The sequence below is a fragment of the Pelodiscus sinensis genome, chromosome 18 (genome assembly GCF_049634645.1).
Source record: "Pelodiscus sinensis isolate JC-2024 chromosome 18, ASM4963464v1, whole genome shotgun sequence".
Taxonomy (NCBI): domain Eukaryota; kingdom Metazoa; phylum Chordata; order Testudines; family Trionychidae; genus Pelodiscus; species Pelodiscus sinensis.
In genome coordinates this window covers 23,797,878-23,825,350 of record NC_134728.1, presented here as the reverse complement: position 1 = coordinate 23,825,350, position 27,473 = coordinate 23,797,878, and the positions used below count along the sequence as shown (strand labels likewise).

General features: G+C 41.1%; 1 protein-coding gene across 2 annotated transcripts in view; it reads right to left on the bottom strand.

The window, feature by feature from the left end:
- Positions 1–582: 582 nt before the first annotated feature.
- Positions 583–27,473, bottom strand: part of STK4 (serine/threonine kinase 4) — a 99,556-nt gene continuing 72,665 nt past the window's right edge. The window contains exon 11 of one of the 2 annotated variants that reach the window (XM_006132258.4): positions 583–4,087. In XM_006132258.4, coding sequence (XP_006132320.1) covers positions 3,929–4,087 — 159 coding nt within the window. In that variant the 3' untranslated portion in view covers positions 583–3,928. Of the gene's footprint in view, positions 4,088–5,219; positions 5,635–27,473 lie in introns of those variants that run through there. The other variant, XM_075901275.1, reaches the window with a different exon arrangement.

Below are 27,473 nucleotides of genomic sequence, written 5' to 3'. Positions count from 1 at the left end.
TTAACGGAAAAACTTTTCCGTCAAAAGCATTTGCAGAAAATCATGCCAGTCTAGACGTAGCCTGAGTGTTTAGATGCCACCTTAACCAGGGGTTTGTAGCATCTAAAAGCTGAGTCTCAAGTCCCTAGTGCACATGCCCATTTTCACAAAGTATCAGAGTGAAGTCCCAGGCACAGAACAGGAACAGCAAGCAGCTGTGGCAGTGAAGGTGCCGCTCAGAATGAATGAGTTTTGTCTCCACATGCATTTGATCTCAGTAGAGCCAGCTGACAAAAGGTATAAAAGGGTCCAACCAATTTCTATGGAAAATGTCCAACAAAAGCTGGACTGAATTCCCATTTCCTAGGCCACTCAAGAGTCATCCACTAGTAAGCTTATGCCTCAGGTGTAAATTGTAACCACTTCTCTAGTGGTGACAGGTTCTACATCTTGTTACCAATTTCCAAACCAATCTGTCCTTAAGAAAACTGCTTCAAAGGATTGAGGATGTTTCGACATTCCTGGTACTTACAACTGTAGCAAGAAAATACTGTGCTATAAAGACTTTTTAAAATTCCATATAAGTAATCAAAACATTGTGACTTTCATTTAGGGCAGTTTATTTATCATTTTGAACAAATAAGGCAAGATGTTTGAGCAAGATCATTCAAACAAGATCTCCTGTATCAAACTCACAGGAAATGCAATAAAGTCACTATTTCATACATATACAAACTAATGTCAATACTAATATATACAAACAGCCGGATCTTACAAAATAGCATTTCAAGTCAGCACTGTATGCCAAGGTCACTAATTTGTTACAAAAAGTTAAAGCTACAAACTTCACATTATCAAGTCTCACATAACTCACATCAGCATCTTTGCAATCTGGAAAACCAAGATGGCAGTTTGTTCAGAACACTTTTCAGCAATGCATATGGACCCATAAAGCATGTGAATACAATTTCACAATTAAATAAACAAATTGCTTAAAAATGTTGCCTGAATAGCCTTTTTCCCCAGGATATAAGCCTCAGTTGTCACAGGCTGGAGAAATGTAAGGAGTGAGCACATGTAAGACTCCTGCAGAGAATCTGAAAAGGTTATCCTAGCTAAGATTACAAATTCTTGAAGGTGAAAAAATTCCTATATCTGTTCAAACTCCAAGAGAAGCAAATAACTCAACTTTTATGGGCACGTAAGGCAGATTTAAGAGAAAATTAAACTACTGGACCACTTCTTATTTTCACATATTTGGGTTTTTCAGCTGTGATTTTTTTTATAACGTTTACTGAAATTGTTGGCTATTTCACTTACATTATATTTGACTGCAAGTACCAATTACAGCAATCAAGTTATGTACCCAAAGTGAAAACTAAAACCAAGCACCCAACTTTGGTGTTTTAAATAAAACATGGGCTTCCCAATGTCTTCTTGGGGGTGGAAGAAGTTTTGTCTGCTAGTGGTAAATATGATACAAAGAAACCATTCCCCACAGAATGCTCTATTTGTTAGCTAAGTTGCTACCAACTCACTCATATTGTACTTGTGCATCATGTGGAGGCAAAATGCACATGTACTAGAAGTAATTAAGCAATGAACCAGTGCATCTTCTTTCTGGAAGCTTCATTTAAACAAGGGAATGTAATGAACATTAACCATAAAAAAATGTAATATATGAGCCTCTTTTATAAATATTTTTGCACAAACACATTGCATGCATTTTTAATAAGTACTGCAGATGGGGTGTTTGTGTTCAGCCTAATGTGCTGTATTGTCAACACAGGCGCTTACTAGCCTGCATAGTTCATTTAAATCGCCAAATTCTTATTGCTAAGAGATTTAGCTATTTACTAACAAAAGCAGAGGTTTACATTATTTAGCTTGTGCTGTGAACATGATTTTTAACTTAATTTACTTGGTTTCTTTCAAGAAAGATCTTCATCCTAGAAACCTTTGAAATATCAGACACTACCAAAAATCATAACTTCCCAACAGCTGGTTAAGGTGGGTGTACATGGTGTGTGTTGTTCCGATGCGGTTCCAGAACATGTTGCCTGCTGCTTCCCTTTACTTCCAGAGTCTGCCTGACTAGACTGTGAGCTCATGGAATCAGTTATAGTAACTCTGTGTATTTGAAGCTGAGAGATAAAATTGAGGATGTTAGAAGTTAAGATCCTCACGGGTATTAACTGGCATGACTCCTATGCCAACAGAGCTCACTGATTTACAACAGCCATACAATCCTAAGAAACAAAGGGTCTAAAACTATAATGCTTCCAATGGCTATGACAGGAACCCTTTTGTTACTAGAAGCATTTGATTTCAGGAGACACTGATATTTAATTCTGTGTGTCGTACCAAAGTCTGTTTCAGAAGAATGACATGAAAACTGGTCCTTCTAGCAGAGGAAAGAAAATCACTGAAATACTTGCTCTTTCAAAAATTTCATCTTATGTTTAATAGCTAAATACAACTGAAAGTGTATCCTAAAATGAAATTCAATATTAGCTTTGCTCTTCTAATGCCTGTGCACAGCACATCCACTGTTCTGTCTCTGCGTCTATGACTGGCGATACCTGTATTATTTTTTCTATTTTGCTCTTCATCATGTCAGTGTAAGTTCATTAAATCATTTCAAGGTAATCTGACTCACTGATTGTATATTTACCATCTGGTGATTTTCCACAACTGGTTAATACCACGAAAAAACTAGACTTTTACATAGTTATCCCAGAGAGAAAGTGCACTATTTATCAGCATGTCCAGAAAAACTGGAACAGATTGATTTTAGCCATCTTAAATGCAGAACAGATTAAGCTGGAACGTCAGTTGCCTAACTCATCTGGCATAAAAGTTGTTTTTTTTTTTTGGTGGGGGGTGGGGCTCTTTTGGGTAACTGATCTTTACCTTCAGCTTAGATTTTCTGCTGCACTTGGCCTCTAAGGAAAAAAGCAAACCATTATGCAATTAATTTTTCATCTAAAGATGGAAGCTTAAAATTGGAAAGCCCTATATATTACCATAATTAGTGAAATATTTTTGCATCCTCTCTCTAGTGGAGCAAAAAAATATCTAATTTCCCGAGAGAAGGTTCACAGCGAACTTTTTAGCACTCTAATTCTAGTAGGAACTAAATGAAGCCTATTTCTCAGGATGTGGATGAAGAGGCATCTGGCTTTGTTTTATAGTGGAATTCTGCTTGGTTTCTGGTTTAGTCAATGAGGCTTTTAAACTGCACAATAGCATTTCTGATGGAAGCAAAACATGCTTAATCTACCAGTATTAATTCATACAGTACACAAAAGACAAAACTACGGTCTCAAAAAACTCTTGCTTAAAGCACACAGTGTAAGGCATGGGGTTCATTACAGGCTTTTTTAAAGTAAGTTTTGTTCCTTTCCAAGGGCAGAAACAGTTTCTGCATGTTTTTGTTTACTCTCTTCAGTGACTTCTTCAAATTTGCTAACACTTTCCATGGTACCTTAACAAAAGTAAGACAGTTAAAATGTCTGAAACTGAGTATGTACAAAAAGATATTCAGCAGTTAAAACAGCACAGTACATATTAAATTCAAAAGGATGAAAATGGACTACTGAAAGTTACATCAAGAAAATGAACCAACTTCCATTAGCCTTATTTGTGTCTGTTCCCCTGATTTAAAAACACGTTTAATCTAAAACCAGTAACATAACTCCTCTGAAATAATATACTTTCTATTTTAAATATATCTAACATTAAAACATACCATTATCCATCCATCAGGACGTCCCACTTAATGGCTTTCCTGAGTTCAGAAAGGTGCTATGGAAATATAAGTGAGCAGAAGTTTTGCTCCCTACTTTGCTAACACATTTCAATAGAAATCAATCTGCTTAGTAGTCATAAAAAAAATCAAGGTTCTGATTGTTTCAGAGGGAGGACATTTATTCTACCAGTGGCACTCTCAAAAGTTCTGTTGCCGACGTTTCTTGGCTTCGATGGCATCAAGGATTGGCTGCCGTTTAGACTGATACTTCTGGCGGATTTCTTCAATTTCCTGTTCCATCATGGGATCAAGTGCTGAGAGTCTCCTCTGAAGTTCCTCTACGCCCCAGCTCTTTAACTAGCAGAAAGAAAACAGAGTGCATGCCAACTTCAGAATCTGGACAAGTCCTTGACAGAACAGATCACCACTTGTCATGGCTCCTTCCCCACTCTGGCATGATAAATGCAGGAGTGGGAGCCATCAAAAGTACCCCAAAACCTTATCTACCAGGCTTTGGTATAAAACTTCCCCCCCAAAATCTTAACATAGATTTTGGGGATAAAATCTCCACTGCTACCACCCAATTATTAATAAAGCAACCAGGGAGAGACTACTTGGGAAATCTCACTCCTAAAGTACAAACCAAGACACAAAAATTAACCACTACCAGGTTAATAAAAAGAAAAGAGAAAGAACTTTTATTACCACCACAATATTCCTGTTGCAAGCATAATGACTAGATGGAACAGTACCAAAACAATATACTCACGGAGGAGAAATTTACTATGGGCCAGGAACTTAGTTACAAAGGAGAGCAAAACCCATTTTTAAATGCATAGACCAGATCCCATTTCCCAAACCATAAAACAATCAAACGGATTTACCTAAACTTTATCCTACTTACAGATTGTGAAGAGCATTCTCTTAGGGTGTGTCTAGACTACATGCCTCCTTCGACGGAGGCATGTAGATTAGCCAGATCGGAAGAGGGAAATGAAGCCGCGATTAAAATAATCGCGGCTTCATTTAAATTTAAATGGCTGCCCCGATCTGCCGATCAGCTGTTTGTCGGCAGATCGGGGCAGTCTGGACGCGACGCGCCGACAAAGAAGCCTTTCTTCATCGGCACAGGTAAACCTGGTTTCACGAGGCTTACCTGTGCCGATGAAGAAAGGCTTCTTTGTCGGCGCGTCGCGTCCAGACTGCCCCGATCTGCCGACAAACAGCTGATCGGCAGATCGGGACAGCCATTTAAATGTAAATGAAGCCGCGATTATTTTAATCGCGGCTTCATTTCCCTCTTCCGATCTGGCTAATCTACATGCCTCCGTCGAAGGAGGCATGTAGTCTAGACACACCCTTAGAGGGAGACATCCTGTCCCCTTCAATAGCTGTAGAGAAACTACTGCCCAGAGACAAAGGAGGGAAACCCAAAAATTTCTTTGTCCTAGTTTGAAATACCTACCTACATTCCTATTGGCCAACTCCACCTGAGTTAGATATAGTTAACCCCTTAGTCCCCAGGCTGCTGGCTAACCCTCATGATCATGACATTTCTGCAGGGAGTTCTGTTCTGACAAAGTTAAACAGTCATACAGCATCCCAATAGTAGGCAGAAAAATGGTCCTGAACTAACCAAGGAAAAAAGAATGAAGGGTTAAGTGAGAAACAAAAAGATGAGTAAGTTACATGCTTGTAAAATGCAGATATGGCAAATGTACCTAAATGTGGATTACTACAACCCCTCTGTAGTTACACAATCCAGAAGCAAACAAGCACCTTTTTATCTTCATAGCCAGGATCACTGCCAATCACTTCCTCTAGACACATTCCAAAATTAAGCTGCTTCTTGTTGATAGAAAGTGGGAATCAATATGCACATCACAACAGGTAGGCCACTTTGTCTGGGGAATGTCAAGTTAAAAATGAATTACACAATTCCCAGGAAAGCCAAGAGTTGATGCCTAGCTATTATAAAACCTTTGGAAAGGAACCTCTCATTACGTATATGTGGCAAGAATTCCTACCTCACTGGCTAGCTACAAGGAATTAAGAATCAGAGATAAGTGTAGGAAATGTACTTTCTAGACATCTGGGATTAGCTTGCTGGGAGACTTAAAAAGCCAGGACTCCCAGGCTATGTCTACACTGCAGGGTTCTTTCAGAAGAAGCTTTTCCAGAAGAGCTCTTCCAAAAAAACTTCTTCCAAAAGAGCGCATCCACACACAAAAGTGCATCAAAAAAGCGATCTGCTTTTTTGAAAGAGCCTCTATTCAGTGTGGACGCTATCTCGCATTTAAATTGTGATTGCTATGGATGGAGTGGTCACCAGGGCACCTGTGTGTTTTCCTCTTTCCTCTTCTTCTGAAAGAACTCCCTCTTCCCCACCACATAAGTCTTTTTCCCCCGAAAGAGCTCTTTCACAAAAAAGGCTTCTTCCTCATAGAAAGAGGATTACCAATGCTGGAAAACCCCCTCTATTCTTTCAATTTTCTTTTGAAAGAATGCGATTGCAGTGTGGGTGTAATTGAAGTTTTTTCAGAAAAACAACTGTTTTTCTCAAAAAAAAAAAACACCCTCTGTAGTGTAGACATACCCCCAGAAGTTAAACTTATTGATACCCCACAATGTCCAACAGACATCTTTCATCCCAAATCCCAAATAGAAACAGTATATTCATCTTCATTGCGAATAAAGTCAGATTCCAAGGCCAGTATGAACTATTGTGGTATACAGACCATCAGAGAAGACTAACACAGTAGGGATGTAAGCAACTAGTCAACTATCCGATAAGCATAAGCTTAAAAGACAGTTTCCCCTAGCACCGTCTCCATGGGGGGCATGGGAAGCAGAGGCACAGATGTAGCTTGAGTCCCCGCTTGCCCTGTGCTCCCTGCGGTGCCCTCCCTCCCCTTGCCTCTATGAGACAGCAAGGTGAGGAGGACAGGAGCTGGTGCTGGGGGGAGCCAGCTTAAAAGCTGGTTTGCCCCCCAGCACCATCTCCAGGGTGCTGCCTGCCCCCCCCCCCGCCTCTGTCAGAGGCAGCGGTGGGGAATAGGGGAGGCTGCTGTGAAACAACCCCATCCACAGTGGTCCCCAGGGGAGCTAGACCCCCTTGTAGACAGGGGCTGCTGCCGCCAAGCAGCTCCTGTTTGTGGCAACCAGGACTAGCCATGGGCAGGGGCTGCTCCTACAGCAGCCCTTGTCCACAGCCAGCTTGGCTGCCGCAAACAGGCGGATGCTGGAGCAGCCTTTGTTCACGGCAGCCACAGAGGATGCTCTGGCACCAGCCCCTTGGTAACTGCAATTTAACATCTTTATAACACAGGTCATAGAGTTTCCCCACAATAATTCTTAGAATAGAGCTTTTAGAAGAGTATCCAGTCTTGATTTCAAAATTGCTCATGATGGAGACACCACCACAACCTTTGGTAAATTGTTCCTAGGGTTAGTTAACCTTGCTGTAAAAAAGGATGCCCTATTTCCAGCCTGAATTTGTCTGACATCCACTTCTATCCATTGGATTGTGTTTTGTCTCTGTCAGATTCTAGAGCTCATTATTAAATGTTTGTTCTCCACATAGGTACTTACAGACTAATCAAATCACCTCTTTACTGTCACTTTAAGCTAAATAGCTCCTTGAGTGCCAAATACTGAAGTAAAATAACCTCTGTACTCCTACTCGAGGTTCCCTGTTTATGCACAGGACCTTTTGAAAACAGCGTCACATTGGGATATCATGTTGAAATGGATTGCCCCCATGTACATTTTTTTCCAAAGTCACAGGATGATGGACTATTCTAAGAAGCACTATGGTCTAACTCAGAAATAATCAATTATTTTTTGTCAAGATCCAAATTTCTTGGTCAATATATAATCAAGGTCTAGACTCGAGAGGGGGGAAAAAAAAAAAACACATCACCCCCCCAAAAAACAATAATAAGTAAATAAAAAGATTTTGGGGTCAGTCCAAAAGCATCTGATAGTCTGTACTTGGCCACCAGTCAGCCTACTGTTCCCAGATGTATACATTTAGCAGTTTTAAAACACACTCTTTGCTTAGACCAAGGGTGGGCAATAATTTTTGAAGAGGGGAAAGGGGACATTTCACAAATTTCTGAAATGGCTGTGCTGGAAGGGGCGGGCCAGGACAGTTCCCACGCTCTTCCACCCACAGACCCTAGCTGGCCTACGGATGGGGGAGCATGTGAAGTCTGCCCCCTATCTCCCCGGTGCCTATTGTTCTGTATGCCTCTGGTGGGGAGAGGAGACTTCGTGTGCTCCCCCGTCCCTAGGTCTCAGTTGGCTGGGGGGAGGGGAAGTACCAGGTTGGACATGGGCTGAATCAATAGGCTTGGCGTGCTGGCTCTCTTGTCCACCACTCCTGGCTTAGGCCTTTACCAGAGTACTAGACATACTGGTCCTCTTCCTTATTTACCTAACTGTCCAGGTGAAATCCCTATGGGGAGCACAACATTTATTACTCCCCCAATTCGTGTCATCTGCAAACTGTATCAGTGACGATTTTACTAGTAGAATGAAAAGTATGATCAGATATACATCTCTATATATCTGAACAATAGGTCTTGTTCCTCTAACGTAGTGTCTAATATCTGATAAGCCCTGAAAGATGTGAAAGGAAAAAGTATGTTTTTCTAAATTTAGAGGAACAAAGGGATATTTATCAGAGGGGTAGCCGTGTTAGTCTGAATCTGCAAAAGCGGCGAGGAGTTCTGTGGCACCTTATAGACTAACTGAAGTGTTGGAGCATAAGCTTTCATGGGCAAAGACCCACTTCGTCAGATGCATGTGGGTCTTTGCCCACGAAAGCTTATGCTCCAACACTTCAGTTAGTCTGTAAGGTGCCACAGGACTCCTCGCCGCTTTTAAAGGGATATTTGTTGTTGTAAAATGATAGGAATTGTGTAGCATAAGAATGGAAAACTAGGTATAACATTCGAATATTAGAAGAAATTTCATAAAGTAGGGAAACTTCCCATTCATTTTCAGCTAACACTGAAATACAATCTATGAAACAAACATAAAAACCCTCCGTCCAATTGAAGCACTGAAGAAATTTGTTGCATACTGTTGCCATCTACTGGATACTAGCAGAAGCAAGAGAGAAATTTAAATTTGCAATCTGAGTGCCCAGTTGACCAGTGCCCAAGAGAACAACTCTCTTCTTCCAAGAACCTGGAAACAGGGTATATAAATTGATGCCACCATATGGACTACAAAGTTTGCTGATGCTTCACAACCAGCCTCCCCTTCCTCCAGGGTTACAGGATGAAGCAGAGTTAACTGGACCCACAAGCAAGCCACAGAATTCAGTCATGCAATCAGACATTTGGACCAGCCCTAGATCTCCCCTAATCCAAGATTACCTGGGACTAAGAAATGGTGAGAGTTCGCTTCAGAAATTAAAAAAGAAATAATAATACAGGATAACTAAATAAAACTTGTCTTCTTGAGTCTACATTTAGTGAAGCCTCAAGTAATCATATTTTGGATTTTAAATACTTGTATGTTCTCCTTTTAAAGCCAAACTGGCCAAAAATGATGCAAAAATAACTTTAGGCAATTGCTTTTGTTACTTTAAGTTTGTCTCTTTCACACCAAAGTATTCTACTATCAGAAATCAGACTTTCAAACATGCCTGAAAATTAGTATGTGCTTTTAATCCTTAAGAGTACTGATCAATGTATTTGAGATGCTAAAGAACTGATCGCTGAATGCAATAAGAAATCCTGCCCTGCGTCTACACTGCCCTCTTGCGCAAGAGCTCCTGCACAAGAGAGCTTACACCTCTTAAAAAAAGAGCGTAGTTCTTGCACAAGAAGCCCTCTCTTACAATGCCGTACTGTAAATCTTGCTCGAGAGTGGGTGGGCAGTGTGGACGCTTTCCGGAAGAACGGCCATTCTTGCGCACCAGTGTAGACATAGCATGGGTGATTTGCATTGTTCCTTGGTTTAAAAATAAGTCCAGTGGTACATTCAAGACTGACAAATTTATCTGGGCATAAGTTTTTGTGAGCTGGAACCCACTTTGTCAGATGCATCTGTCCTTCGGTGTAGTTGCTGGGTCCTAACACTGGTCTGCATTAAATGCTTACAAGACTGTGTGTGTATTTCATGTTCAGTGCACACTATTCATTGTAGCTACTCTTGGTACATAAACTGCTGATTGTCCATTTACATGGATTTGTTAATTCATCCAAAGAGCTGAGAAGCTCAGGTAAAAGTAGACCTGAAAAGAACCTACAGCTAAAATTAGCAAGATAATGTTATCTGGACTCTTAACTTTTTTTTAACCTTTTAAAAAAAAATTTTTTTTTAAACTGAGCTAAATTCTATTCCATTATTGGCTAAACCTATCCGACTGGCAAGTCTAGTTCAATATATCAGCCTTAAAATGTAACACGTGCTGTAGCAAACTCATAACATTGACTCCCACTCATGCTAACATATCCTTGATTCACATGTCAAACTCTTGCTGCAACAGGATTGGGTGGCAGAGTCTATATTCTAGGCTGTTGGATTAGTTTAGCTAATTTGATTAGACACACACATGCACACATGAAAGATCCTCAGTGTCTGGTGTAGCAGCTTGCCAGAAAACAAAGTTTTTTTCCACACTTTTTAAAGATAACTGGTCATTTTCATTCTAGAGGAATAGAAATGGAATGATCTGTTATTTATTGGAATGTAAAGAGAATGATGTTTGAATTGAATTTGTTTCTTTGTCCACCTCCATCCCTCTTCTTCATTTCACTTGCTGTAAAAGGGAGGAGGGGTTTGGGAGAGGGGGCTTGGGAATGAAAAGTCCCTTATTTAGTTTGTGGTTTTTGACAAAAGATGTCTCCTATAGCTTACCACCATTGGTCAAAACAACGAGGAGTCCTGTTTAGGGCATAAACTTTCACAGGTAAAACCTACTTCATCAGAATGAGAACTCCTTGTTGTTTTTGCAGATACAGACTAATACGTCCTGAGACTTTTCAGCATAAGTCAGTCTCTCCTACTTGCATTAGGGATGTTAAATTTCGATTAATTGACTAATTGAATAGTTAGATGCAATTTGCATCAACTATTTGATTAGTCAATAGGGTGCCTCCGCCTTTGAAGTGTAGCAACAGCCCTAAGGAAAACCCTAAGTATGCCTTTCTGATAGAGGCAGCAAAGTGGGGGAGGAGGGAAGTAACCAGTAGACTAGCCTGTCAACTACCTGATAAGCATTTGCTTATCGGCAGCGCTTTTTTTGGTTAAAAAAAGGTGCCATTACTCCAGGGGAAAAGGTGCTGGTATTCCAGAGGAAAAGTTGTTGAGCTCTGACTGGAGGTGCCGGTACTGTGTACCGGGCAGTACCATCACAAAAAAAAAAAAAAAAAAAAAAAAGCATTGCTTATCGGATAGTCAACTAGTCGTTCACATCCCTAACCTGCATGCACAATACACATGGCTTGCACAATTACTGAAATTACAAAAAAAATTGGCCTATTCTATACTAGTCTCCATACGTTTTTCACTGCATTCACAATGTGTTTGCCCTTTAGTTGTCTCGGGAGGTTTCCATGAGGCTAGATTCTGAGAAGATCTATACCAAGATCAAAAGCAGCTCAATATTTTGTCTGACATTGCAAATTGTTCATAAATTACAGAAACTTGATTTATTATTGAAATCTGTTAAACAAATGGTTTTGGTGATCTTTTCAGCCTGCATATTGCTCAGAAAATATTCACTGACTCCCACCTTCCCAAAACACTTAAAATGGTCACATACCCATACGCTTGTGTGCAATTACATTTACAAATATTTGTATAACTACTGCCAACATTCTTTCTGCAGAACTTTTTGTAGGAATGCAGAGAAAGGGCAAATAAAATATGCAATAGAATTTGTAGTTTTAGGAGAACAAATAATGGATTTTTGAGAGGTTTAATGAACATTTGAATTAGAGCATTTATCTTTACTTCTGTTAAATGCAAATGGCACTCTGCTAAATGTTTGTTAATCATGCAGCTATAGTGGTTATTTTTAGCCATCATTTACCAACCAATATCACACAGTTAATTATTTTTATTAGGAGTATAAGGGTACTGTTAGCAAATAATTATTTAATGACAATTGCTGTAATTTCAGAGGCACTGGTGTACTAAAATATTAAGAGAAATCCAGCTAATTATTTAAGTGCTTAGCAAATTGAGTACTCCTTTGCTAGACTTTTTTTTAAGACTGTAAAGTGATCATTCCTAGAAGTCACAAGTTATCTGTTAGCAGATCCAGCATGACTCCATCTTTTGGAATTTCATTAGTGCTGTGTACAAAATAGGACATTACTTCCCACCAGCAATTACTTTAAGATCATTACTATGTACGTTATAACAATCCTAGCACAAGAAAGCTTTTTAGCGAAGATACAAAGTGATTTTGCCTATTTAGTATAGAAACTGTTAATTTGAGAGAAAAGGTGTTTTCTCCATAAGATATATTTTAAACATGTTAATACAACTTTATTAGACAGCAGTCTAAAGTGGATAGATGGCACCACTAATTATTCAATATTCTCCCCCTTAGGAGTCTGAGGAATAACATAGTGAAGTCAAGTCAGACAGAGGAAAACATTAATTCAACACTGAGTATGTAGATAAGAGGTCAGAGCCATTTAAACCCTTGAAATGGTTGTCATTCCCCACAGCCTATCCCACATTAATAATACAAAGCTCAAATTACAAAGTGTACAAAGTACAAGAACCTGAAAAGATGTGAAAAAATGGAACAGCAAAGGTGTTGCATGTGAGTATCAAGAGAGGCACTGAAGAAGTGGTAGGAAGGAAACAAACAAACAAACAAAATCGCACCTGCACAAGTCTAGGGCTACTAGTTCTTCACTTTAAAATAAACTTATATGGCGTTATCAGTAAAAGCCATGTATCTTCTCTGCGACCCTTTGTCACTGATAGGGAACCAAGAATAGTGAGTGGGCAGCATGAGTGACCTTCCATGTCAGTGGGCCACACGACAATTGGTGAGCAACCTGCACACTGCAGAGCCCGTCTGCCCCTCTCTCCCACGCACCGGGGCACCGGAGCCCCACACTTCCCCCTTCCTCCCAGCTCTTTTGAAGAACCATAAAACAGCTGGTTTGGGGCTATCTACTCTCTGGGAGGAAGGGCGAGGAGTGGAAATGAGTCTATTTGAGGTTCTCTGAAAGAGCTGGGAGGGCGGGGAAAGGAGTAGGAAATGCGGTGCTCTCGTGTGTGAGGGGCACATGGGGGTAGAGGTAGACAGGGCATCTGTGGGCCACAGGAAGAGCTCTAGTGGGCCATGCATGCCCTATGAGCCATAGGTTGTCAACCACTGCCCCATGTGGTTAGTGTAAACCTTTTTCATACATCCATAATCACAAGTAATTATAAAGGATTTCAAATCCACTACAGGTCTATCATCTGAAAGGTTGTTTTATTAAGACTGCCCTCTGCCATCCATGTGTATCACTACCAAAATAAATTCCTTCTTTGCCTAAAAAATTTCATGGCCCCCTTCTGTTTGGGTAACAGGGGCTCCAATGCAAGCCATATAGACCATTCTTTGGCACAGATGTTTGGGGGTAGAGATCATCCACTCCCCTGTTCTGAGGCAGAACAACACATACCTCTAGAGACCATCACTAATGTGTTCTTCAGAATCCTATTATAGTACTTCACTATCCTAATTAGGATTAGGGATGTAAAAATCACATCCCTAACAGAAACAATTCCTAATTTCTGACATAAATCTCCCTTGCTGCAGACTAAGCTGATTGCTTCTTACCCTGCTTTCAGTAGACAGGGAGAACATTTGATCACTGTCCTTTTTATAACAATCCTTAAAAATACGTGACGACTGTTACCAAGTTTTATCCCTAGTCTCCCCTGCCCAAGACTGAACATGTCCAGTTTTTTTTTAAACCTTTCTTCATTGGTCTAATTCTTTTATCATTTTATCATCCAGAACTGGACACAGTGTTCCAGCTGAGACCTCACCAGTGAGGAGGACTGCAGAACAATTACCTTCCATACCTTACGTATGACACTCTTATAAATATACAGCAGAATTATGAAGCTTTTTTCCCCAATTTTGCCAGTGACACAGTTTTCCCCCCATTCTTCATGAAATTGTTATATGAATACAAATATGCACAACTCAAAGATATTTTGGACAAAATATCTCATGTAATTTATCTCATGTACTCAATCAAGCACTGGTTGGTCTTAGGAATTCATGTGACCATCCCAACTTGTAGGGTCTGACCAGGTAATTTTCCATAGAAGGTGGGGGAGAGAAATCCCACCCAAAGTGGAATCTATAAAACAATGGGAAGCTAGCAGTCTTTGGCTGGCATGTCACTCCCAAGAGAATGAACCAGAAACCCCAGGAAAAAAGATCTTCCCTGGCTTGGAGGTTTGGCTGAAATAAGAACAGTTTTAGGGCAAGTTTGTAATGAGTGTTAGAACTAGCTATGCATTTTTTAAATCTGTAATTGACTTTGCTCTGTCTGTTTTCACTCGCAACCACATAAATCCTACTGCTTGTACTTAAAAAGAAAAAAAAGAATCACTTATTTACTATCAAGCCCAGTGTAAATAATTGTTACCTGAGGGAGCAATCAGTGTGTACATCCTCCTTTTGTTGTTTAAGGGGAATTACCTGAATAATTTATTTGGGGTTCTGATCCCATTGGGGAGTGGGTTCCCTGGAAGCTAGGCACAAAACTGCATTTTCCTCAGACCTGAAGAGTTTCAGTGTCTATATATTGCTCCTCGGGGGAGGAGGGTATCTCAGCTCTGTGCCTTAGCTGGGGGAGACCAGGGGATCTGGCCTAGTAGGATAGGATAGTGAAAAGCCCCCGAGAGCAAAGAGGCGAATGTCAGTGGCTTTGTCAGCACTCCAGGAAACACCTCCAAGAGGTCTTCTGTGACTGCACCCTGTCACACTCACCAATTGCATATTTATATATTTGTCCTTCACATTTTTTACATCATTTGTAAAGAGTACAGGAATCATGCTTCTATTTTGCAAAACTCCCACACATATCCAAATAGCAGAATAAGGGGACTACATTGTCTTTCAATATCCGTGCTTCTCTGTACTAGATAAGGGGAGGGGCACCTTAGAGATACTTCTTTTCTTCACTTGCTGAAGAAAAGACTTGAGATATTCACAACATCCCTTTAAGTCAAAACAGGAAGAGTTATGATAATTCTCTATCTGATGCCCTATTTTTTTCAACTCTTGAAAAAAGGGCAAAAGATTTACACTCACATTGTTAGTCAAGTGAGGTGTCACTGCCATGTTTAATTTTATTGAATATAAATAAAAGAATCTAAATAAAAAATAAAATAAATAAGGAATCTATGCAGACACATTTGACATAGCCACAGGGTATATATCCAAGGGCACAGTACTGTGTAATTTATCCCGTCACAATTCTGTCAGCTCCTGAGACAGACTTATAACAGATACAGTATTTCTAGCCAGACTATGTCAGATTTAAATTTCATAAAAGATTTACCTTAGAAACACAAACTAAACGTGGAAAATTGCCTCGGTGCTCTAAACAAGTAATAACGGGGGCACTATACATGAATCACAATCCAAAGAAAGAGGCAAGCAAGCAAGGGATGTATTAATAACATAGTGACATCCTTTTATTATTCAGAGAACAGGTACAACAGTGATAGTGCAAGTTTTCCCTAGTAAGTGAGCTTACTCTTGGTTTTCTGGGAGCCAGAGGAGACTGCCATAAAGTCACAGAATAATAGAACTAGAAGTAACCTCGAGAGTTATGAAGTCCAGTCCCCTGCCCTCACAGCAGGACCAAGCACCATCTAAATCATCCCTGAAAGATGTTTATCTAACCTGCTCTTAAATATCTCCAATGATGAAGATTCCAGAACCTCCCTAGAAAATTTATTCCAGTGCTTAACTACTGTAACAGATAGGAAGTTTTTTCCAATGTCCAACCTAAACCTCTCTTGCTGCAATTTAAACCCATTGCTTCTTGTCCTATCCTCAGAGGTTAAAGGAAAATATTTTTTCTCCCTCCAATTTATAACACCCTTTTAGGTATTTGAAAGCGGTTATCCCCCCTCTCAATCTTCTCTTTTCCACACTAAACCAAATCAATTCTTGAGTCTTCCCTCATAGCCCATGTTTTCTAGACGTCTAATAGTTTTTGTTGCTCTTCTCTGGACCTCCTCTAATTTCTCCACATCTTCTCTGAAATGTGGTGCCCAGAACTGGACCCAATACTCCAGCTGAGGCCTAATCAGTGCGGAGTAGAGTGGAAGAACGACTTCTCATGTCTTGTGCACAACACTCCTGTTAACGCATCTCAGAATGTTCCCCTTCAAACAATGCAATAGTCTGAACAACGCTGAAGAAACCCACATTGAACACATCAGTTTTAACAATCATCCAGTGTCAAACAATCTGTGCCTGAGCAAACTTCTCGCCGTCCTGCCCCTCACTTGAGGCAAGAATGCCACTAACATTGTGTAGTAAGGCAGAGGGGGAGGGGCACCTCTAGAGCCCTGGTGGGCTACACAGTGTCAACTGAGTTCTGTTGACATTGGCCACTAGGAGTTGGTCTGAGACTAATTTTATTTTACATGCCCCTTGCTAACAGCCCTTTAGCAATGTTAAGTCACTACAGATCTGGACAAAATCTGAACTCGTGACAGATGTAAAAAGACTCGATATCTTGTAACTATTTATAAATAACTAAATAAAAGTTAGGAATAGAAAAAGAGGCAACTGCAATTTACAAGCAGCATTCTTACATTTCCCCGTACGTCAGTATTTCTACAGGCTAGTTCTCGGTCTCCAGTGTATGAAATTAGATCCTGACTCGAGCCACAAAATGGTCTCTGAGGGCAGACAAAGCCTCTGAATCCCAATTGTCCTTGCAACTCCTGTCATCTGTGACATGAAATTTCATCCTCCAGTTAGTGCAAAGCCTTTCTTAGCATCTCTGCCACTTCTAACGCTGTTTAGAATTTTTTTTTTAAATATACTTTCTTTAAAGCCAGCCGGAAACTGGCCAATTGGAGTGGAGAGATTTTGCTAGGGGGTAGGAGCAGTGTGTGAAGCCTCTCCCTCCCCACAGTACCTGAAGCAGAAAGCAGCATGGGGCTGCTCTGTGCCTGAGGGTACCTGTGGGGTGATCCGCAGGTTGGATCTTACCTGCCACTTGGTTAGAATCTATCACTCAAGTACAAGATACAGAGAGCTGCAGTAAAAGAAATCTAGAGCTGCCAGGTGCCCATGTCATTTTCTTATTTTATATTACATAATACATGTGCCTTATTTTGGAATATCATGGCCACAGATAATAATGGTGATGCCATAAAGTCTATTCCTTATTTTATGTCAGCATAACTCAGCTTTTCCAAGGGAACCCCATTCTCAAAAAAACAGAAGTGAAAGTGAGTTCAATGGGGCTTACTCCAAAATTAAGTGCACTCTAAGGCCACGTCGCCACTTGTCAGAGGATTGACTTTCTAGTGATAGATCCTCCGGGCTTTGATTTAGCAGGTCTAGTTGCGGATCTTGTATTGATTTTCTCCGCCAGTGTAGACCTGGTCTAAGCACAGTCAGTCTTAGCTTTTGGGGGAACTTAATTTAAATCATTGATTTAAATTGCCTTAATTTAACTCAATGCACCCTGCTTAAAACTAGTTTCAAGTAGTGAACCTGTGCTCAAAACACATCCCAAAGTTGCTATGGGAGGAACTTTGGTAGGTAAGAGTTAAGTAAATATCCTAAAGGGTGGCAGCCATGCAAAACCTCTTGCCAGAAACAGGGCATTATTAAAATCTTATGCCAGTATCAAGAGGTAAGGAAACTGGAAGTTCTTAAGTTCTAGCTGTGGCTACTGAGGTTAATTGCTAGTAAAATTCAGAGTCCTCTCCCCACTCCTCCACCCCCAGTAAGAAAATACCAACAAGACCTAATGTTGTTAGCAGAAAAAACCCTCAGGGTTTTAGTGGAATTTCAGTGAAAAAGCACTTACTTACTGAGGGAGTTCTTTTTCCTTCCCCATTTACTCTCTCATCTTTCCATAAACACTTTTTATTGTTCTCAACTGGTTTCACATGCCCAATGCTCACCCACCATCTTTTGCCCACACACTCCGAATGGTTTTTAATAAGCCTGGTACTCAGTGTCAAACCTCCATTTCGGTTGTCTGATGAAAACAGGTTTTTCCAAATAATTTCATTAGGAGGGGTGGGAATTCCCAAGATTACAATACAAAAAGGATAAAGCTGAAGCTTCCTACACTATATGGGGAAAGAAGCTACTGGTGGTAGAGATACATTTTAGCCAGACACGTAAAGCTAATTAAAAAAAAAATCACATTCACTTACATTTCATACAAGTTTAAAATATTATTTTCCATTTATGCTCAGTTTCACACACCAAAATTTAACAGCCTTTGAATGCCTATCAACCATTTAAAATGCCTCAAGGAAATTCAGAACAGCTTAGATTTTTATGTCAGCAGTGTACTAAACTGATTATTTGCTTGTGGCTATTCGACAGGAGGAATGTAGATATGACTTGGAGGAAAAAGAAAAATTACTCAAGCTATTCTAACTCATTAAATGCCAAAATATGATATGCTACTAGAGATACACTATATTACAACATGTTTTAGGGCTGATATGGATTTTCAGATGAAGTATTGTTTCTTACATGTGTTCCATTAAAACCTAGCACAGTTACACAAAAATGGCATACGATTAATTACTGTAGGATGCTAAGATTTTTGAGACCTACTAGAGACCCTTCCTACTTCTCCACGTAGGCACCAATGATACTGCCAAGAATGGTCACTGCAGACTATGTGGCTTTAGGAAGAAGGATAAAGGAGCTTGAGGTACAAGTCATGTTCTCATCTAGTCTCCCTGTTGAAGGAATGGGCCCAGGTAGGGCCCAGAAAAGGCCCATTGAATTATGAAGGTAAATGTGTAGTTGCATGGATGGTGTCAGAAAGAGGGCTTTGGATTCTTCGACCTTTGGAGGTTGTTCCAAGAACATGGATTAATAGGAAGAGATGCTCTTCTCATCTCACAGGCAGGCTTGGTAACCCAGTGAAAAGGGCTTTAAATTAGGTTATCTGGGATATGGTGACCTAAGCCCTGCGGTAAGTGGGGAAGTGGAATAATAGGAGGAAACACAAGGAGGGGGCTGCAATTGGGGAAGTCTCCTGAATCATACTTAGAAAGTAGGACAATCAGCTAGTTATCTTAGGCGCTTGCACACAAACACAAGAAGCCTGGAAAAAAACCAGGAAGAACCAGAAGTCCTGGCACAGTTAAGGAACTATGATGTGATTGGAATAACAGACTTGGTAACTCATGTGACTGGAGCACTGTCATGGATGGGTTTAAACTGTTCAAGGAGGACAGAGAGAGGAGAAAAGGCAGAAGTGTTGCACAGTATGGAAGAGAGCAGTAGGATTGCTTAGCGCTCCAGTATGAAACTAGAGAAAAGTCTGTTGAGAGTTCAGGGTTAAGATTAGAGGCAAGAGCAACAGAAGTGAGGTCATGATGGGTGTCTGCTATAGATCATCAGACCAGGAGAATGAGATACAAGAGGCTTTCTTTGGACAACTAATTGAAGTTTCTAGATCACAGGTTCTGCGTCTTATGGGGGACTTCAATCACCCTGGCATCTGCTGGGAGAGCAATACAGCAGTACACAGGCAATCCAGGAAGTTTTTGGAGAGTATTGACAACTTCCTGGAGCAAATGCTGCAGAGGTTTCCAAAGAGGATGAAGCCAGGCTATTCTCATGGTGGCAAATGACAGACGAAGGAGCAATAGTCTCAAGTTGCAGTGGGGGAGGCCTAGGCTGGATATTAGGAAAAAATACTTTAAGCTGGTGACGACGCACTGGAATGGGTTGCCTAGGGAGGTGGTGGAATCTTCATTCCTGGGAGGTTTTTAAAGTCAGGCTTGACAAAGCCCTGGGGCTGAAATGATTTTGTTGGGATTGGTCATGCTTTGAGCGGGGGAGTTGGACTGAATGACCTCCCGAGGATTCATCCAACCATATTTTTTATGATTCTATGATTTTGGCTGCTCAAGTTTTTGGGTGCCTGAGCTGAGACATAAAGGAGTTCCTAATTTTGAGAAATGCACTCTGAGTGTATTTGCTTAAAATAAAACAAAAAAACAACAACAAAACGCTTAAGGAAATGATAATAGGAATGACACCCTAAAATTGAAATGATCAAAAATCAGAGATTTTCCAAAAAAATCTGGCCTATGGTGTGTTACACTATAAAGAGGTTACTCAGATGTAGGGTGCAGACGGACAAAAAGCAGATAAGGATGGTGTTATGGTTTACCATCTGGAGAGAGAGATACTGAACTAATAATTGAAGGGAAACAGATTGGACACAGACCTCTGAAACCCTAAGGAGGGAACAGTGATTGATTGTTTTGAAGACAGTGGACAGACTGAACAGGGTGAGGACTAAGAAGAGATACTTGTACAAAGCCAAGCCAACTGACATTAGCGGGCATCAGTGTCTGGGCAGAAATGTGACTGTATTATAGTCTGAGAAAGAAGAAATGGAAGTACTGTAGTAGGAGCATTCAGCACGCTGCAGGGGTTTGGATGTGAAGAGATGCGACAGTAGGTGGAGAGGCAGAAGCAGTCATAGGATGCAGGTTATAAATAGCACCCTTGTACATTATAGAGCAGTCACAACATCCCTCGGTTCACATTATGTCTACGTGATAAACAGATAAAAACCCTAAACATGTAAATGGGCAGATATATTAACTTATTCAAAATTATTAAAATATAGGCCAAGTTTTATTAAACTATTTGACCTAAAATTTGAGGCTTCAGGAACTGGATATTTTGGAACAATTTACAATAAAATAAGAGAAAGACTCTTATAAACCTTCTGCCAATAACAATACAGACCAAGATGTATGGGTTGCCATATTTAACTCCAGAAGGGGTTCCTATAAACGGTGTGTTAAGTGCTTAGAGATCTTTCAGGATGGAAGGCATTTCATTTAAGAGACTACATGCATATGTGTTTCAATGACCTGGGGTCTGAGATAGGGATGTTACATTTAGTTTAATCAACTAATTGGCTAGTCAATGGATTTTCCATAGATTAGTTGTTAAGTGGGGGAGCCACAGCAGGGTTAACCCCTGTCCCAGGAGCTAACCCCCCACTGTGGTTCTGCCTTTTAAATGTATTAAGAGCCTATTGGCTTTTAATATATTTAAAAGGCTGAAGTGCAGCAGGGGTACCCAACAAGTCAGGAATCAGCTGTCCCAGCTCATGCTGGGTCCCCCCCTCCCCACTGCAATTCTCATTTTTAAATGTACTAACCATAGCATACACTAAGATAGACAGTATGTTAAAGTCTCAAAAATCAAACACAAGACAGATATAAGAGCTTAGGCCGGGGTGGCCAACCTGTGGATGCAGAGGTACATGTGGATTTTCAGAAGTTAATATGTGGCTCCTTACATAGGTACCAAATCCAGGGCTGGAGCTACAGGTGCCAATTTTCCATTGGGCCGGAGGGTGCTCTGTCCTAGGCACTGCCCCCCTACAACCTTTCCCCCCTAGGATTCTGTCACTTCCTAAGAACATAAGAATGGCCGTACTGGGTCAGACCAAAGGTCCATCTAGCCCAGTAGCCTGTCTGCCAACAGTGGCCAGCACCAGGTGCCCCAGAGGGGGTGGACTGAAGACAATGATCAAGCAATTTGTCTCCTGCCATCCTTCTCCAGCCTCTGACAAACAGAGGCCAGGGACACCATTTCTGTCCCCTGGCTAACAGTCTTTTATGGACCTAACCTCCATGAAATTTTCTAGCTTCTCTTTAAACTCTGTTATAGTCCTAGCCTTCATAGCCTCCTCTGGCAAGGAGTTCCACAGGTTGACTACGCGCTGTGTGAAGAACTTTCTTTTATTAGTTTTAAACCTGCTACCCATTAACTTCATTTGGTGTCCTCTAGTTCTTCTATTATGGGAACTAATAAATAACTTTTCTTTATTCACCCTCTCCACACCAGTCATGATTTTATATACCTCTATCGTATCCCCCCTTAGCCTCCTCTTTTCTAAACTGAAAAGTCTCAGTCGCTTTAACCTCTCTTCATATGGGACCCATTCCAAATCCCTAATCATTTTAGTTGCCCTTTTCTGAACCCTTTCTACAGCCAATATATCTTTTTTGAGGTGAGGAGACCACATCTGTACACAGTATTCAAGATGTGGGCGTACCATAGTTTTATACAGGGGCAGTAAGATATTCTGGGTCTTATTTTCTATCCCTTTCTTAATAATTCCTACCCTCTCCACTAAGCCTGTCACACTCATGCTTCCCCCTCCAGAGTCTCCCACTGAGAAAGAGCTGATCCCAGTGGGCAGGAGGAAAAGGAGAAGGTGGCACTGATCGGTGGGGCTGCCAGTGGGCAGGATGTGCTGAGAGTGGTGGTAGGGAGATGATCAGGACTGGTGACATAGAATTGTTGCTCTTTGGCAATGTGCATTGGTAAGTTCTGGCTCCTTCTCAGGTTTAGGTTGTCCACCCCTGGCTTAGGACATTCTTGGTACAAGCCTTTTGCAAACAAACAATGGTGAAGAATCATGCCAAATATTAGGAATGTAAAAACCCATTTAATTAGTTAAACATTATAATTTAACCTGTTAACTGATTAAACTGAAGAGGAGAGGGAGAAGAGCGCTCCAGCTGGGTTGAAGCATTCCCCCTCCCCCCACCCACAGTGGGCACCTCGGGGCTGGAGCAGCCCTTCATCTGTGACAGGCAGGGGGCCACTCCATTCCTTGCTGGCTAACCATAACCAGTAAGCATCACCCAGTAAAGTAAAGGTGATGCTTACCAGTTAACCATTTACTTCCCTACCAAATATATGCACTTTAACGAGTTCTTAAGTATAGCAAATTACTGAACAATGAGATCAGCTTGTTTTCAGAACTCTTAATCAACTAGCAAAAAGTCTGCAATTCTTCTGGAAAAAATAAAGTAAATGCAGAGAGGCATTTCATATGCTGAGCAGTGTGACAAGAATTCAGATCTTGAAAATGGCAAGTTTTTGGCTTTGTTAAAAAACTCTCTAGCACTCTCTTCCTCCCTAGCACTTTCCCGTGAAATCCTGGCTCAACATCACCCACACATAAAAAACACTAAGATACAAATTAAGGGCTCGTTCTCATTTACATTAAGGCCCATGATAAGAGGCATTAAATATTTTATCATTCTAGAACAAGTTGCCCAATGCAAGTAATTGTTTTAGAAATTACAAAACTAGGACAACTAATAGATTTAATTATAAACATGGTGAAACATCTGCAGTCAATCATATTCATCTTCCTTTAAACACCACAGGGCTCCATTTTATGTCTATTATTTTTAAAAAGCTAAATTAAGCCATGAAAAGATATTCAGCACAAACCACAGTGCTCTGATAAAAACTAATTATTTTGATTTTTTAAGCCTTAGAATGTTAGTAAAGTTTTAGTGAAGGCAATAGATGAATGCAAACACTGTAGGATTTCTTGTAAGATTAAAATACAGATATTAATTTTTCAAAGGGATTTGAAAAATAAAAATCTCAACAGCACAAGCTTCTGCTTTTAATGTAACTTAATTATTTAGGTAGTGTTCTGGGTACACACAGTGTAGGCTGTAGCATGTAGTGTGATTCATAACAGCAGTTGTGCTGGAATTTCCAGGAGGGCTGACTGAACAGCAGGCGTAGATTTCTCCATACAGAGTTTTTGTATTGCTTTTTAATGGTTTAGAAACGGATTTCTCATCATGGAAATGTGAAGATTTTACACCAGTATAACTGTATCCACACCAGTTTAACTATACTGGTGTGAAAATTACACCTCTATCTTGAACAGTGAGATAAGTCCAAAAACCCTGAATAACCAAAACAGACCACCACCACAACCTTGTCACCCCAAAGCCTGAGCAAAGACCAAACCTTACTGGCTGTGAGTGAAAGAAAATACATAGTGCAGCATATTTAGAATCCTACTCCCAACTCAATCAAATGTTTAAGACAGACTGGTTATGTGACAGGAGACTCTGTACACTTAGGATTTGTACATTTATGTCAGCTTTACCCTGCTGTTCACAAATATGGGCTTTTTGCCACTGTAGCCAAATCATCTCATTGTCTCAGGATTACACAACAAACATCTCTTTTCCCGGGCCCACCTCCATCATGAACATCTGGATTGGGGAATCCTCTAAAATTTTCTACCTTTCCATTGTAAGCCAGTGGGCTTCATCATGGGCTCAAGAACCAAAGAACGCACTCCAGTCACAGGATTCCAGTACTATTTCTTAATTTTAAAGTTATTTAACACAAGCTCAACACACTCATGTCCCCTCTACTCCTAGGATTACTGCAGGGAGTCTATTTACTTCTAACAGTAGACAGTCCACAGGTCATCTTCCTGGGAGTCTAGGTGAACATCTCCCTCCTTCCTGGTCTGATCCCTGTAAACTACAAAGGATTATCAGGTTTTCAAAATATAATATAAACTACAAAGGATTATCAGGCTTTCAAAATATAATTTGGACTCTTTCTCTTGCCACTTGATCTCCTGCAGAAGTCTACCACCTCCTTGCATCTCTCCAGCTTAATGAGGACCAGGTGATCTTATCAAGTTATCACCTGATTCCCTCACAAGATCAGTTCTTAAGTTAGCTGCTTAACTCAAGCTGGGTCCCAGATAGGGGTGGTTAACCAGTAAACATTCCCCTTATTGGGTGCAGTTTGCTAGAGCACCCCCCCATCCATGGCTCACCTGGGCCAAGCCTGTTGCAAGAAGGGGGCACTCCAGCACAGCTGTGGTGGTGGTGGGGAGGGTTGCTCAAGCCCCCGCCCCCATTTAATCAGTTAACTATAATGTTTAACTGGTTAACTAATTAAATGGGATTTTATATCCCTAGTCCCACCCCCATCTGCAATATGTCTATGCTGCAAAGAAAACCCATGGCATCAAGTCTCAGAGCCCAGGCTCCAGCTCAACTGGAAATATCTACAGTTTTAGTGCTCCATCCCCAAGAGCTGGAATCAATGAACTCTGAAACACAATGCCACAGGGCAGTGGTCACCAACCAGAAGATCAGGATCTACCAGTAGATCTTGGAGCCTCTGACAGGTGATCCTGACTGGTTTGGCCAGAAAGCTATCAAGTGCTAGCACTTCAGTTGCCCCTTCACCCACTGTCATGCTCCTCCTGCTGTCTGCCTTGGAGTTGCCCCCTGGGAGTTTTGTGCTTGCTGTGCAGGGTGTAGGAGGGAAATGGGGGAGGGCACTGATGTCAGGGTGTCCCTCCTCCCCTCCACTGCTGTACCTTATCTCCACACAGAGAGAAGGGGGTGGAGGGAGCTGAGCAATGCAAATCTGTCACTAACACTGTGTGTGTGTGTCTGTTATTCTCACAAACACACACCTTCCTCACTCCCATCTCCTGACCCAACACATACATAAGGTGGGGGAGGAGGTTGTTGTTACTCCTTTTCCTGCTTGCAAAGTGGCTTATGTTTGGTTTGTGACTGGTCTGTGCATTTCATAATGTTCATTTCTCTCTTACGCTTAAATGTAAATCTTTGAGTAGTGAGTTCTAAAATGCCTAACCTGCCATGGCTGGACTAACTATCCCTGTGGTAACTGCTGCTACTGGAAGTGGCTGGCATGTCCCTGCAGCCCCTGAGAAAGGCAGAGCAGGGGTTCTCCACATGCTGTCCTTGCCTGCAGACACCACTCCTGCAGCTCCCATTGATTAGTAATAGGGAACCGTGGCCAGTAGAAGCTGTGGGCTCAATGCTTGTAGAGGAAGGGCAGCACATGGAGCCATGCTGTACGTAACAGCTGCTTTCAGGAGTGGTGCAGGGCCAGGTTAGGAGTAAGCCTGCCTTACCCCCACTGCTCCACCACCTGGAAGCAGTCTCAGTTAAATGGTGCCCAGCCAGAGCCTGCTTCCTGAACCCGTCCCAACCCTCAACCTCCTCCTGAACTCATCCTCCTGCCCAGAGCCTGTACCCTGACATGAGTCCCCCCTGAACCCCAACTCCTTCCCAGAGCTTGCACCTGGAAACCTCTTCTGGACCCTAACCCCCCACCCTGGGTTAAAGCCAGAGCCCCCCCCACACACATTCCAAACCCCTTGGCCCAAGATCAGAGCCTGCACCCCAACTCCTACCCCAGCCTGGTGAAAGTGAGCGAGGATGGGCAAGGGAAGGGGATGGAGTAAGCAGGATGAGGCCTCAGAGAAGGGGTGGAGCAGGGACGTGGCCTCAGGTAAGAGGTGTGAAGGAAGCAGGACAAGGGTATTTCGGTTTGAGGTAGATCTTACATTGCACTTAAATTGAAAAAAGTGATTTTGTGGTTAAAAAGGTTGGAGACCACTGCCACAGGGTTTTATTTGCAGTGTAGACATTCTGCAGAGCCAGCCAACTTGTGATATTCATTCTCCAGTGTCTGTGTCTTTTTGTTTTACGAAAACATTTGAAAGGTCTTGTTTTTTGTTTCACATTGTAATGGGAAGGGGAGGATCCCTTGAAACCTTGACAATTTTTCACAAAACTTAGTTCTTGTTTTCTAGCTGGCATTATTTTGCCACTTGGTTGCTTGCATCCAAACTAGGCTAACCAGGTGTTTAGAACTGAAAATCATTTACTTGGGATAACTGCAGTGAAGACACAGTAAGAGAACCAAAAAAGTGCCCCTGTGGCTTAATAACCAAGTAAAAGAAGCAGTGAGAGATAAAAAGGCATAGTTTAAAAAATGGAAGTTAAATCCTATGAGAAAAATAGAAAGGAATATAAACTCTGTCAAATTAAGTGTAAAAATATAATAAGAAAAGCTAAAAAGGAGTTTGAAGAACAGCTAGCCAAAAAATATCAAAAAGTAATAAATAGCAAAATGTTTTTTAAATACATCAGAAGCAGGAAGTAAATAACCAGTGGGGTCCCTGGATGATTGAGATGCCAAAGGAGCACTCAAAGACAATAAGGTCATTGCAGAGAAACTAAATGAATTCTTTGCTTTGGTCTTCCCAGCTGAGGATGTTAGGGAGATTCCCAAACTTGAGCCATTCTTTTTAGGTGACAAATCCCAACTATACATACAATATGACGGGGACTAATTTAGCTATAACTAGTCAAGAGAGAGATCTTGGAGTAATTGTGAATAGTTCTCTGAAAACATCCACTCAACGTGCAGCGGCAGTCAAAAAAGCAAACAACATTAGGAATCATTTAAAAAGCGATAGAGAATAAGACAGAACATCTTATTGCCTCTGTATACATCCATGGTATGCCCAATCTTGAATACTGGAGTACAGATGTGATCACTTCATCTCAAAAAAGATATACTGGCATTGGGAAAGGTTCAGAAAAGGGCAACAAAAATGATTAGGGGTTTGGAACGGGCATCTCATAAAGAGAGATTAAAAAGATTGGAACTTTTCAGCTTAGGAAAAAGGAGGCTAAGGGGGGATATGACAGAGGTCTATAAAATCATGACTGGTGTGGAAAAAGAGAATAAGGAAAAGTTATTTGTTTGTTCCATAAGATAAGAATTAGGGGTCTCCAAATGAAATTAATAGGTAGCAGGTTTAAAAACAAACAAAAGGAAGTTTTTCTTCACACAGCGCACCATCGGCTTGTG